Source organism: Cheilinus undulatus, linkage group 16, assembly GCF_018320785.1.
Source record: "Cheilinus undulatus linkage group 16, ASM1832078v1, whole genome shotgun sequence".
NCBI lineage: Eukaryota > Metazoa > Chordata > Actinopteri > Labriformes > Labridae > Cheilinus > Cheilinus undulatus.
In genome coordinates, this window is record NC_054880.1 from 17,834,123 (window position 1) to 17,849,505 (window position 15,383).

The window sequence follows — 15,383 nt, forward strand, 5'->3', positions numbered from 1 at the left end:
GGATGGTCAAACTGGCGAGAGAGAGCATCAGGCTTTAAATTCTTAGAACCCGGACGGTAAGACAGGGTGAAGTCGAACCTATTGAAGAAGAGGGCCCATCGGGCCTGACGAGGGTTTAGCCGCTTAGCCTGCTGGATATAGGTTAGGTTTTTATGGTCTGTCCACACCTGAAATGGATGTGCCGCACCCTCAAGCCAATGGCGCCACTCCTCCAAGGCCAACTTTACTGCTAGAAGCTCCTTATCACCTACATCATAATTTCCCTCGGCTGGCGAGAGACGCCGAGAGAAAAAGGCGCAAGGGTGCAGCTTTTGGTCCTTAGGGGAGCGCTGGGACAAAACAGCCCCAACTCCTACATCGGAGGCGTCGACCTCAACAATAAATGGTAAAGCTGGATCAGGATGAATGAGAATAGGTGCCAGCAAACCTCTTCTTGAGCTCAGTAAAGGCCTCTTCAGCCTGTGAAGTCCATTTGAGCTGTGAGGTGCCCCCCTTAGTCAGTGCTGAAATGGGGGCAGCAATAGAACTAAAACCCCTAATGAACCGCCGATAAAAATTGGCAAAGCCCAAAAACCGCTGAACTTTCTTGATGGAGTCAGGTTGTGGCCACTCAAGAACTGCCTTGACCTTGCTTGGGTCCATGCTGATGTTGCCCGGTGACACAATGTACCCTAGAAACTTGACTGTAGGGGCATGAAAGGCACATTTCTCCGCCTTTAAGAGGTGATTCTCCAACAACCGTTGGAGAACCATTTTCACATGGGTCACATGCTCCTCATAGGACTTTGAAAAAATCAGGATGTCATCCAGGTACACGTACACAAATATTTCAAGCATGTCCCTAAGGACATCGTTAACAAACGCCTGAAAAACAGCTGGAGCATTGGCCAGTCCAAAGGGCATCACCAGATATTCATAGTGCCCCCGTGGAGTGTTGAACGCAGTTTTCCACTCATCTCCTTCTCGTATACGTACCAGATTGTACGCATTTCTCAGGTCCAACTGAGTAAAATAGGCAGCACCCTGCAGCCGAATGCAGTAGACATGAGAGGGAGTGGGTAGCGGTTCTTAATGGTGATCTTGTTCAGACCCCTGTAATCAATGCAGGGTCTGAGTCCCCCGTCCTTCTTCCCTACAAAGAAAAACCCAGCCCCAGCTGGTGACGTAGAGGGCCGGATGAAACCTGCAGCTAGGGCTTCATCGATATAGGTGTTCATAGCTACTGTTTCAGGTCCTGATAATGAATATAACCGCCCCCTGGGGGGTGTAGTGCCAGGTAAGAGCTCAATGGCACAATCGTATGACCTGTGGGGAGGCAGAACTGAGGCCTTCTGTTTACTGAACACCTCACCTAATTCTGTATACTCAGTGGGGACCCCCTTGGGAAGGGGAGAACACACAGACTCGGAGGAGGAACACGAAGTGTTGATAGGTTTAGGGGCCTCCACTGTATTACAGGATTTGGGTGGAGTGAGGTCTATAGAAAGCAGGGAATCAAAAGGGATTTCATTCATCCGGAGGAGACTTAGGGGCAGAAGTTTGAGCATTAGGAGACTCCGGTCTTAAAGGACTGAGTTGCACTAAACTGGATTCAACCAAGTGAGTTTTACAGTCAGGACCCCAACTCATCACTTCCCCAGACTTCCAGTTGATATGGGGGTTATGTTCTTCTAGCCATGGGTGTCCCAGAATAAGTGATAGTTTAGGTGCATCGATCAGAAAGAACTGCATTTTAGTCATATGATTACCAATACGGACCAAGATCTCACCTGTAATTTTTTCAACCCTTCCAGTCCCCAAAGGTCTCTCATCCACAGCTGTAATGGCAAGAGGATAGGGAAGAGTAGACATGGGCAGTTTAAGATTTCTGGCCAGGGTTATATCCATAAAACTACCAGCTGCTCCTGAATCAACAAACGCTTTGAGGTGGCACTCATTGTTGCCCCAGGATAATTCAAGGGACAGGAAGGTGTGGTCATTGGCTACCTGGGGAATGTTATTCAGACTCGGCAGAAATTCCCCACCTTCTGGCGAGTCTGTTCGTTTCCCTGAGCGTATCTTCTCTGCGTTATAGGACATTTCTTAAGATAGTGGCCAGCTTTTCCACAGTACAGACAGAGCCCACTGCTTATGCGCCTCTCTCTTTCTTGAGGTGTGAGCCGTGTATGTCCGATTTGCATGGGCTCGTCAACATTAGGCTCCCAGGGCAGGGCTTCGGGAGAGTTGTGAGCCTTCTTTCTCACCCCTGCTCTAATATTAGCTTGTCCCCTCTCTCTGTTGCGCTCACGGATTCGGTTGTCAATCCTTATTGCCAAGGATATTAGTTCCTCAAGTGAACCAGGAACATCGCGGGAGGCTAGCTCGTCTTTTACTTTTTCCGACAAGGCATTGATGAAAGTGGTTGTCAGAGCTTCCCTGTTCCACCCCGACTCTGTAGCTAAGGTTCGAAATTCAATAGAAAATTCTGCAACACTGTTGGAGCCCTGGCGTAACATAATTAGCCGTTTGGCTGCCTCTTGGCCACTAACATCATGGTCAAAAACTCTCTTCATTTCTGCCATGAAGAGAGCTGAATCACAACATATCAGAGTTTGTCTCTCCCACATGGCTGTAGCCCAGGACAATGCTTTGTCTGAAAGCAAGGAAATTATATAAGCTACTCTGGATCGTTCCGTGCTAAACATGGAGGGCTGTAACTCAAACACCAGACTACACTGAGTGATAAATCCCTTACACCTCCCTGGATGCCCATCATAGCGGGCTGGAGTTGACAACTTGGTTTCTTGTATGGCAAAAGGACTACAAGTTGGAACTGGGTTAGGGTTTGGAGTTAGGGTTAATGTCGGTGCTTGTACGTCAGTTGCTGCTTGCACTGGTGTTTGTAAATGGCCCAGTATCTCTTTTAACATAATATTATGCTTCGCTTGTTGGTCCGTAATTGACTGGAGCATATGTTCATGGGAGCCTAGTAAAGCCCCCTGAGCAGAGATTGCTTGCCCATGTAAGGCAATTTTTTCATTCCAGTCACTTGTTAGGTCAACCCCAACACCGTGGTCCACTGTGTCCACAATTGGCTGACTCATTCTGTCAGGACGAGGGGAGTTAGGATACAATTGCGGATAAGGCAGGGGGTGGGGTTCTTTAAGTTATCCTAAAAGGATAACCACTAAGATCGTAGGCGATCAATAGGAAGCGGGGAAAGAAAACAAAAGCTATATGCTGGTAAGAAATAACCTAAAAGCTCCCGTTCAAAGTGCAAACAAGAAACTAAACCACTGCTGCCAAGCAGCTGACAACAAACTGAAACAACTTGGGAGATTGAGTAAACTCAAATGACATGCAAAGGCAACTAGATCAGCTTAAACAAGGAAACCAAAAATGGCTGAGTAAAAACCCTCAGCACTGATACTCAATGAACTTTCAGTGACCAGTAAACTAAGTCTTCCTTTAGAAAGGTTTATAAATGCTTGTGAAAACTCTTTCATGCAAAACACACACGAGAAAACCCAGGGAGATGCTCTCAGAATCTCTGAAGGTGAGACAATGAGTCAGCAAGGAGAGCTGGAGCTCAGGAGCATATATAAGCTTCCCACACCTGGTCATCATCAAGGCTAATCAGCCACACACCTGACTCTGCAGGTGAGTTGAATGATTGCATCACCTGCCTCAATGAGCTGCAGGAGTGAGTATCCTCACAGTATATGGGTGCCTGCTCTATCCATTGAGCTAAACCTGTGATTTTTTGTATGTATTTTAATGTTTTGTTACCAAAACTGTACCCATTGATGCCCTTGAAAGGGAACTTGTAAAGACATGCTTTGAAATCATTGACATGAAAGGTTTAGCATTCAAATGGCAATCAATCAATCATATGGAATGACTGCTGCTAAGCAAAGGCTACATAGGTGCCAAAAGATCACTCTTTCTCCTCCTTGCTTAGAATATGGAAATGTTAACATTACATAAATTGTTTTAAATGCCACACAGGAGGAAAAAAAGACAAGATCTTGATTAGCATCTTATTATAGCTGCATTTGGCCCTGCATGGATGGAAACTGAAATGTGCTGGCGTCATCTTTTCTGAAAACATCAGTAAACACGTCAGAACGTGTGACGCTTTCAGAAAATAGAAGCTGGTGTTCATATGGTATCTTCTCTTACACATGACAAACAAGACTCCATTTGAAGGCACCACATGTTCTCAATGCTTTAGCTAGCTGTGAAGCAGATTTTCTCTTTGGGACAATGAAGTTTAAAGTTGAAAAAAAAAAAAAAGATGGTGAAGATGGATGCTAAGCTTCTGGTCTTCCCTATCACTCTTTGTCCCTCCTTCTCTCAACCCATCAGGCCCTTCATTGTCCTGCTCTTCCTCAACTCAATGGCATTTCTCCTTCCAGCAGGTAAGTCAGCTGAAAACAGGAGGTTAGACGAGGAGTAAATAAGGCAGACCGGGCTGTTAGGCAGGAATAGGGAAACAGAGTACTGTTGGGTCGGTCAGGAAAGCAGCCGGGTAGGTAAAGGGAAGTGAGGCAGGCTCTGTGTGCTGCTGGTTAATGGCATCAGGTGCTGCTGTCTACAATGATTAGTGCTTGGGCTGGAGTAATGGGCTCTGATAACAGTAATGGATCGGCCCACAAACACTTAGCTCAGTTTACTCTCTCTAATGCCCCTCATGGCCCAGCCCTCCACAGCTGTCTGTCCATCCGTCTGTTGACACGGCCATCGGCTGCTCTACATCATAAAACACCAGGGTTTTTTCTCCTTTGTGTAGATTTCTTTGTTTTCTCCTTTCCCAGTATCACCTCTGAATGCTCACAAACACATAAAAATGTTCTTTATCGTTTCAATTTTTCCTTTTTATCTGCCAAAACATCACTCTTTTAGCACTTCTACTTTCCCTAGATTCACTCTCTATTGCTCAATCTTTCTCCGTCTGCCTCCGCGCTCTCCTTCCCATCACCTTCTCTTTCTTTTTCTAATAACCTCTATGATTAGTTTCTTTTTGTTTCACACTCCTGTCCCTCTCTCTCCTGCCCCCGCCGTCTCACTCTCCCTTTCCATCACGTCTCTTCCTCCTCCCACCGAGGGCTGCTTGAACAGGTGGCTTGTGGCAGGTTGTTGCTGTGCTCTGCTTGTTGGTCTGCAGGAGGCTGCCTACCTGTCTGTGTGCGTACGTGTGAAAACTGGTATACTGTGTGTGTGTTTTCGCTCGTCTGTCCTGCTGTAACCCACGGTAATAGAGCGGGGAATAGGAGAGGAGTTCAGCCAGAGCAGGTGATTAAGAAAAATCCCTGCAAGATGGCGGTTGTGTGGCCGTCAGTGGCCTCCTCTGGGTAAACAAGGGAGGCATGTGTGGAGAGGAATGAGAGCCCGGTGGCGGCTGCTGAGGACAAGGACAGAGCGCTTTATGACTTTGGGGGATTAACAAGCTGAAGTGGAAACTTTTATAAGTAGAAAAAGAAATAAACTGCTCAGTGGTAGGCTTGCTGGTGGAAATATAGCAGCACAGGATATTCTGTAAGGACAGGCGGGTAATTGTTGGTGTCTGTGAATGTGTGTAAAGACAGGCTAGTACACACCTCCACACACTGATGCATAAGCATGGATGAAGACAAAAATCATACACTGCCACACATACTGCAATAAAAATCACTCTATTAAGTTGGCATGGCCTGGGGCAGGACTCATACCACTAGTGTCTTTTGAGAGTGAATATGTGCAAGAAGTAAGACCATCAACAACGCCATTACACAAATTTGTAAATGGTGCTGGTGAAAAATGAAGCTTAGAGTTAGGTCGTTCAGGACACAGTAGTCGTACGCCCAGCTGTGATCAGCTGAGAGACAGCTGATCCCAATTATCACCTCCCAGCTCCCACAGCCAATCACAGCTCTTTCTCTAAACACAGCAGTGTGTTTAAATATGACACACCTCTCAATAATCCCTGCTTGCATTAATAATGCACCACACTGCTGCTTGTAAAGCTTAACCCCCTCCACCCCAGCTGCCTCCTTTATAGCACAGAGCTTGTTGCACACTCATATTCACATTCATGCTACTCCGAATCAATTTTTTACTTATTTTGTATTCAGTACACATTGTCATAAATTTATCTATCCATATGGGGGTTTCTAGCTATGCACTCACTGGAAAGTCCAATTATGTTGCTTGACTAACCAAGGGAGCTTCTTCTAAACAGAGCCTTCTCTGCCAAGTAAAACTGTATATCCATTTTGCAATAAAATGGTAAAATGTATAATGAGAATGTTACTAAATGAATTAATCAATACATCACACTACTGCAGTATTTTTGGCATTGTCTTTGGACAGTGATGCAGCATGTTTTTCTTGACCAAATTTAAGACATTTTACAGCCTTTTAAAGACCTCATAATGATTGTTTTTAAGCATACAGGATGTCTACTCTAAGATGTCATGTACGACTCAGCTGCTTTGGTTCATAATTTTCAAAGTTTAAATGTATTTATGTATTTCTTGCAAGCTGTATCTTAATGTGACATCATTTTCTTTTTGCATTTTTCTTTTTCTTTCTTCTTTTGTTTTAAATTAAGATTTTTTGGGGGGCTTAGTTCATCCGTTGAAGGGATGGTTGAATAAACCAAAAATGAATACGTCAACTTTTTCCTTCAAAAAAAGCAATCCAGGGTACACTGTACGTTTTGAAAAATTAAAGAATGAAAACTTTGAGCCGTATAAGAACAAAGTTGTTTAACTTTTCCTCTGGAGGTATAAATTGCCTTTTAAAAAAAAGAATAAATTGTAAAAATCTTAAATTGTCTGAATGGATGAAACTAAAATGTTATTAAACTAATGTTGTATCATGACATTGTATCGAGATAATATGCTCTGCTTTTAGTGAGTAATCATGACTCCTTTCAGATGTGCTTTTATTGTCAGTAGGCCAATACTGTGGAACAATTGGGGCTTGACATTAAAACACCTCTTACACTACCAAATTTTAAATGCCAGCTTACAACCCGTTTTTATTCTCTTTGAACTCAGCATGAAATTGTGTAGTCTCTGATCTTTCTTGTCATTTTATTTTATCAATCCCTGTTTTTATTACTTTAAATTTTCTTTAACTTGCGTATTTTTATTGATTTTATGTTTTCTTATTTGCTTTATATTTCTTTTTCACCTCCTTTTCACTGTGCAGCACTTCAGTATCTTCAGCGTTTTTAAAAGGTGCTATATAAATAAAGAGAATGAGATAGGATTTACTACCTACTTGATAATTTCTATTTTTCTTGCAGTAAAGATTAAGTATGATGATGTAGAGACTGAAAACCTGGGCTGAAAAACAAACATTTACTTGTGGACATCATGTGCCATCGGAAAAACATAAGAAATCCCCAAAACTTGGCAAAACTCAGCATATTTAAAATCCTAACAAACCATGATTGTGAGAAAAAAACGTGGCAATCTCTGATAACTCATCTTTTCTTGTTGGCTTTAAATTCAGGATGAGATTATTTTATCCCAACAGATTTTAGATTTTAGATGTTACTGTAACTTTTACTATTACTGTATGATGTTCTGTTTTTTTTTTTAAATTAATTTTACTAATTAATAGTGGTGTATTCTTGTTTTATGTTTTGCTTTTATACTATGAAGCACTTTGGTCAACCGTGGTTGTTTTTAAATGTGCTATATAAATAAAGTTGAACTGAATTGAATTGAATTGATGACATACATGTACAGTATATGGCTCCATGTATGTAAACTTGTTCACGTCTGCATGAAACTTTTCGAAACAACAATTATGTAGATTAAGTGTCGGATTAAGATTTCAGAAGTGTCATTTGGTGAGAGTAAATAGTTAGAAATCAGCATCCTGGTGTGGGAGATTGATTAATGGGGGTTGAATTGAAGCTGCCGTCATTATCACTGCGTACCTTGCAAAGCCGACTCCTCTGCTGACCCCATTGGCATCCCTCAGTATCCGCGTGGAGATCACATGACCCAGAGGCTTCAGCATATTCTCTAGCTCCTGCTCGTCCATCGACACTGGCAGGTTGGAGATGTACAGGTTGGTGGGGTCCTGCTCTTGTTGCTGCAAAGAGGGGGGGGGAGAGAAGAAAAAGATGAGAAATAATGTGTAAACATACAGAGGAATGATAAAATACGCATCAGCTTTGTGTCGTGAGTCTTCAACATGGAAAACATCACAATGCTGCCAACAGTGGCTTCAAACTCTGAATGAACTCACATGACGTTTAGCCCTATTGACTCACACGCTCATATGCTCACATGCAATAAGGATGCATCAATAGTTCACCGCGCCTAAGGGTGTGTGAGAGACTCATGGTGTAGGCTACATTATGGATTTGCGTGAGCGGAAAGTATTATGAAGATACAGCATGGATTAACATTTTGCATGCAGTACATATTTAAAAAAGCTTGTATGGAGTCCTCTGGGTGTTTCTTTTTTCCTCGATTTTAAGTGTTAAGATTAAGGATCAAGAAAAAGAGAGAAAGAGCTGTGTAGTGTGTAGTGTAGAACAGCGATTTCTCTGTAGTGCCCAGAGGCTGCTGCTAGCTAGGTGAAGCTGCACAGCTGGTGGTGGGCTGAGCCTGAGGTAGCAGAGGGCCCTGTGAGCACTGCAGGAGAACAGCTGGAAACAGCTGCCCGGCCCCAGCAGTCAATCAGTCTCTGAAACAGGCAAGTCAACCAGAGCTCCATCCATCTACTTCACGGATCAGTCAGGCTTTAAATCACGCATGAGAGCACATTATGTCATCCTTATCTCTAATTATGTATTGTTTATGATGCATATTGGAATATTTTTTTCAATGTATCAAACTGCAATCAATCCATCCTCGCACTCAGGTAGAAAGGAAAACTATCCAATCAGGCAACTAGCCAGATTCTGATCTGTTGTAAGCTCTCATTCATCAAATCACTTCTCTGTGCAGCTTCTACATTGCCAAAGCTCTCTAGCATCAGCAAATTACAACGAACAATAACAAAGGAGAAATCTGTGAAAGGCATGATGTGATATGATCTCCCACTAGCTCCCTGTTCATACTGTTTGTTAATAAATCATTACATGGATCTGCTCCTGAGTACATTTCTGACCTTTTAAAGGGGACATATTATGCTAAACACTTTTGCAGGCTTTTCTAGCAAAAACATTTACCTCTGGCCTGTCCACAATCCCCCAAAGAATCAAACCCCCCCTCGTTCTCAGATTTTCCCCTTATGATGTCATGTAGGGAGTTAGCACCGCCCCCAGGTTCGGTTGGCCCTCCCTGCTTGGAAGAAAGTTCTGCCCTCTACTCCTGATCCTCCTCTCAGCTGCCAGCTGAGAGGAGGATCAGGAGAGCCACATCAATTAAGCCACATACATTTCCTGAGAGGGGCAGAGTCAGACAGCTTATTAACGTTTAAAGCGACAGACAAAGAAACAGCTCATTCTGAGCAGGACTGAAACACAAGGGTTTTCAAACAAGCAAAAATCCGGTACTGGAGTGTCTTTTTTCAGCAACAAGTTTCACAGGCATGTTTTTGGGACCTCTGATACCAATATAAGCTTGTCTTAAAAGGGCAACATATGTGACCTTTAAAGACTTACAGTCTGTCCAGATCTCTGACATCAGCTGATTAGTTCTGTCTTGTCGTCCCAAAGTCTAGTTTAAAAACCCGTGGTGATCGAGCATCTCTGTTGTTGCACCTAAATTGGGCAATGAGCTACCTCTTGAACTCAGAATGTCCCCACCTTACTTACTTCTTAAATCACATCTTAAAAATTATTTTAATTCCATGGCTTTTAACTCAGCATGAGAGTTGTGTGATCTCCTGCGTGTCTTCTATTTTTTTCCTTTACTTGCTTTTTTACTGTTTTAATTACCTTACTATAGTTCCTGTGAAGTTTTTTATATATTTTCTGATGTTTTAATGTCCACTGTGGTTCTATGTTTTTATTGATGTTTTAGTCACTGTGTAGCACTTTGGCAAATGTAAAGTTCTGTAAAAGGCGGCAGATAAATGAAGTGGATTGATACTGGATGTAAATAAGATCAAGGTATAGTGATCCTGCAATAAATGATGTACAGCAAGGCAATCATACATCCCAATATCACCAGTGGAGGGCCACTCAAAGACAATGATCTCTTTGACATTTTTAATCTATCATTTAATAACAGGAAAAATATATCCAAGAGAACAATATCAATCTAGGAAGATAAAAGACTACTAAGAGTTTATAGGTTGATATTTATGATGGAGGAAGATGTTAGTTCCATTAATCCAAGAGTGTGTTAGTTTGATCAGCCAAGTCCAGTCTCATAAAACTTAATAAAACTGGCATCAAGACAAGAGAAGAAGAGCTGAAGGGCAAGTAGAAGTTAAAAATTTCTCTCCTTAACCACGCAGAGCCCTGTGATCTGTGAACAGCACTACTTTGCTTTGACTTCACTTGATTTGGCCTCAAATAAATGCCTAAAAAAGATAAGAAATTTCTCAGTGATCTATTTCACAGGCATATATGCAGAGCTGGTAACAGAAACTTCAATCCAGAAGTCTGTCATCTTCTCAGAGGGGGTTTGCTGAGACACTTCAGTTGCAGCAGCCTGCATGTAAACACCGTCTTTGAGAATCTTTACAGACTCTCTGCGGTTCGCCACAGGCAATGCTGTCTCTCTCTGTCTTGTTTTTGCTTTCTGTTTGACGGCGGAGGGAGAGGTTAAGGAGGAGGAGAGGAAATGCCTCCACCTGCCTTCATCTCCGCGTCTGTCGGAGGAGAAGACAGGTCCCTCCCCTGATTAATTAGCCGTCTTATCTGACAGGACATGTTTGATCTGATTAAAGCCTTTGGGAGAAAGCTGGTGCCCGGCGAAGAAAAAAACCCCAGCTCAATTATCTAACTTTTGGGGGCAAGCTAAACTCCTCCTTTTTCTGCAGGTTTGTCACATTTAGAGTGAGTGAGAAAAGGGCTCACAAGCATTTGTATAACACAGGATTTGGAAGTGAATGAGGCTTAATTAAATCTGCCCGTAAAAATCTACTGTACACGTGTCACTCTCCTGCTAAGTCCCTTTGGTTTGTGCAGCCAAGCAGATGTGCTTCCCTTTGAGTTTCTCCAGTTAAGTGAGGTGATGTTTTTCAGGATTATGTCAAATAGGCTTCGTATTCCAAAGCAGACAGGAGGTCCGGATCAAAGAGTTAACTGACTGACTCACTCTCACTGCTAAACCAATGATACCAGAGTTTACGTGCGTGTGAATGAAAGCGCTATAAGCATGTGATGGTACAAGCTCTGAAAGGAGCGCGTCGGAACGTGAAGCAGTAATTTGCGCGCGAAGGCTAATAGCGGAGGGCTACGTTTGCTCGGGGATTATCACTGGGAGGCCTCGCCTGTACGCTTGGCCGCCTCGCTAAGTTTTTCCTCTTTGATGACGTTCTGCACCACAAAGCCCTAAATACCCAGATGAGAAGGTTATACGGGGAGGAGTGGAAAATGGGAACGTTTTGACGGTAGGTGAGGCCCATTCCACAAGGAGATTTAATTTCCTTTAATGTCAGCCTTCGCACACGCTCGGCTGTCAGGCTATGAATGAAACGGTAATTGAAGTCTCTGTGTGTACCTGTGCATATATCCTATCTGGAAGTAATTATGTGTGTGTGCTTGTTCTATTAAATAAAGAATTCTGAGCCTCTTTTTCCCTTAATGTGCGCATGCTTCCCTGGAGTCATTGACCAGTGTTGTAGCAGGCTAATGGAAAGCCTCCAGGCTGCGCTGGGCCTTTGATGAGCATAATTCCTTCACCTTGCCACAAGGAGGACAGGAGGAATCTGACTGTGTATTTGCGACAAGGGGGGGGGGGGGCAGCAGACGTGTCATTTCCCACTGACGGATGGCCCCCTCGCTGGAGCTGACAGCCCTGTAGCTGTTATTTCATTTCGACACCCTGCTCTGTTTACCTCACTGTAATTTCTGAGAACATTACCATGCTACACGAGGGGAGGGAGGAGGGTATTAGTGGAGAGAAAAAAGAAGAATCAAAAACAGGAGCAGAAATTGGAGTTATGGATCAGAGGTGAAAGAGTGAAAAGGTAAAGAAGAGGAAAAGCCGGAGAGAAAGACAGCTGACATGACAGGCTGATAGAACACATTAAAGGAAGCCCTTGTTGCCTTTTGACAATGCTTGAGGGGGAAAAGAGACGTCAAACGTTAGAAGTTTCACGTTCTGCCTATGGGGCTCTCAGGGCTGTATCCATTTAACAGATAAGAGTTAGACACATAGATGTATGTCTTGACTGGGGGCAATGCATCTAACAGCATGTTGAGGCTCAAGGCTACCCTCTTTCTCCTCCTATGTATGTTCCTGTCTTATTTTCCCCCTTATTCACACCACTGACCTCCCCATAGCTGTTCTGGTCCTTTGCTTCTTTTGTGGCAACACTTCACTCTGGCACACTTCAGCTGGCTGTCTTCTATTTATCATATGAAGCAGCATTTCTACTGCAAAACCTTTCTTAAAGGACCGGGACCTTTTAGAGGTACTACAGTGCTGTGAAAAAGTATTCGCCCCTTTCCTGATTTCTTATTTTTTGCATATTGTCACACTGAAATGTTTCAGATCAACAAACAAAGATAGCCAAAGTAAACACAAAATCCATCCATCCATCCATCCTCGAGGTCTCCTCTCTGGAAGTGCCCCCAAGAGGCATCCTGATAAGATGCTCCTAAGACGTAACGATACCATAGTGCTGCGGATCTTCAGTTTGCCATAGATAACCGGCCTCGGTTGGTGAGTAGAGCCCTTCATGACAGGGCAGGGTTGTGGCTGGATGATGGCCCCTCTCCAATTTTGCATCGCATGTTTGTGGAGAACCTGGGGCTACATGACTTGTAGACCACCTGATTCTTGGTCAGGGTTTTGCGTGTAGCAGAGCAGTACCCTCACTGTGATCTATTAAAAGTCAGCCCTCAATCCACTGACACACCCTCCCTTTCCCCCCAACCGAGGCCCTGCGTGGCTCCCAGGGGCAGGAAGATCGAGCAGTAAAGTAAACAAAATGTAGTTTTTCAAGTATTAAGGGGAAAAAAGCCATCCAAACCAACCTGGCCCTATATGAAAAGTAACTGCCCCCCATTGTTACATCATGAATTAACTGATTAACCACATTTTTTGGAAAGCTGAGTTCAATTTCACTAGCCACACCCAGGAATAATTACTGCCAGACAAGAAATCCCTTAAAAGAACCTGTTCAACGAAGGGAAGAAGGCTAAGAGATCTCAAAAAGCACCACATCAAGCCATGATCTTAAAAAAATTCAAGAACAGATAAGAAACAGTCATTGACATCTATCTGTTTGCAAAGGGCTGCAAAGCCATTTTAGGGATTTGGGACTCATTGCAAAAGACTCATTGGCAGTTATACACAACAAGATGTGTCCATGTGTTTAATTCTCTAATCTTTGCGACACACCGCTTAATTCTTCCCCCAGGTATGACTCTCTGATGTCTTGTGTGACCAACCAGCCGCCTGAAGCAGCAAAGTTAAATCCAAAGACAATGGGGTTTCATGTTGTCTTGTTGCAGAAAACTGCAAGGAAGCAGAAGTTGCCATGCTGCTGCTGCTGCTGTCTGGATGTGTAGCTGACATGTTTGCAGATGCCAGAGGGAGCTTTTCATGTGCTCTCGTATATAGGCAATGCTCAGATCTCGCTGTGCGAGCCTGAGTCTGCAAAACGCATTCAAAAGAAGACAAGCAGGCCAACCGAGTGGAAGGAAGGGCGTTGGAGGGATTGAGGGAGAGGCGTACAAGTGCGTCGACTCACTTCAAACACTTGAGTTTAATTTGTGAGGAGCCTGAAAATTCAAGAGACAAAAAGGTAGCACTACAAAGGAGCTATCATTCTGTCAGCCGGCTAGTCAGCTGGTCAGACAACAGCAGGAGAAGTCAGGCGGGCGGCTTACTGCCCTTTGATGAGAGCTTCTCAACATTTCTGTTGCCACTGATGAGCGGATGGCAGGATCACTTTACTTTTCTCTTTGTAGAGGCTGTCCTCAAACGCTTTCTTGACACTCTGCCATTCTGTCTGTTATCAAGAGTCTTCTGTGACACTACACTTCAAACCACATCCACATCCTGGAGTTTACTTTGCAGGCTGGCCAATAAGACCTCCTTAATCTGGGATTGTAGTTAAAATGACATTGATAGCAACGACAAACTCTGGAATATTTTACTCCGTATGGATGGACTGAACAGCATATCACTATGATGAAAGTGTGACAACAGCCTGTTAGTCTGCAGTTTACTTTTTCCTTGCACAATTCTCACTTTAAAGTTCAGTTTTAGACTCTAGTGATGAAAGTGGATGTCTTATGTAGGAGCAAAAACCAAAGAGTGTGAAAAGTCACAAAGGCAGCTGCAGAAGCTAAACTTTTTTTTTAGAAAATCTTTTGGTTTTCCACTTCAAAGATTAAATTCTGTTTGCCAATGGCATCCTATTAACTGGATCCTTTCGCTGACTCATGGCCAATACCATGTGCCAACATGACCAAATCCAAGCCGTGTAAGATTCAGTTCAACAGCACTCCGTCTTAAACAGTATAAGTCTATATTGTACAGTTGTGCAGAAATATAAGGCTGCTCCATAGACAGACACTTTATGAAGTGCCAAGATTTAGAGGACTTGCATCTGCACAGTCAGGGTCAGAATTTGGTAGAAGATTTAGATTTGTAAGTTTCAGCCTATTAAATAAAGCAGCTTATTTACATATCCTGCATGACTACTGAGGTGTCTGTCAGCACATATAAAAGTGAGGTTCAAAGAGTCTCTCTTAAACAAGCTGAGATACACAGACACACATAACCCAACACATCCACCAACCCAGTCACAGAACAGCGTGTTACAAAGCAGAATAAAGACACGAGCACAGGCTGGTGATGCGCAGGGTCCTTCTGCTGCTCACTGGGAGGGCTGACGACTTCTACATTTCTGATTCAAACCTTCTGTCGAAACAAAAGGCTGTGAAGAGGCGGATGTGTGCCATCAACCCACGGCAGCTATTTTTATTCCAATTACTATACTTCATCTAAACAAACCGCCTAAAAAGGCTGTCACTTAGACAGGGTTTTAACAGCTGTGTTAAACTGGAACAGCAGGGGTTTCAGTTAGGTATGGGAAAACACCATATAGGCAATCATTTGTCAATCTTAAATGAGTGAATTAAACCTTTTTTTTATATTAAAGCTTACATCTTCCCTCTGATTCTTATCTTAAGTCTTTTATTGTGGGTGGCATTCACACCTATATGCTTGATATTGACTGAAAGAAAGATTGAAACATGTCTTAATAACATTCTTGAACAAATAAAAAAATGATTCAAAATTGAGAAACAAGTCTAACAG

The 15,383-nt window shown here is 43.2% G+C and overlaps 1 protein-coding gene across 5 annotated transcripts in view; it reads right to left on the reverse strand.

The window, feature by feature from the left end:
* rbms3 (RNA binding motif, single stranded interacting protein) overlaps positions 1–15,383 on the reverse strand; it is a 468,933-nt gene that overhangs the window by 122,609 nt on the left and 330,941 nt on the right. For all 5 annotated transcript variants that reach the window (XM_041809940.1, XM_041809941.1, XM_041809943.1 and 2 more), the window contains one exon: positions 7,916–8,073. In XM_041809940.1, coding sequence (XP_041665874.1) covers positions 7,916–8,073 — 158 coding nt within the window. The remainder of the gene's footprint in view (positions 1–7,915; positions 8,074–15,383) is intronic.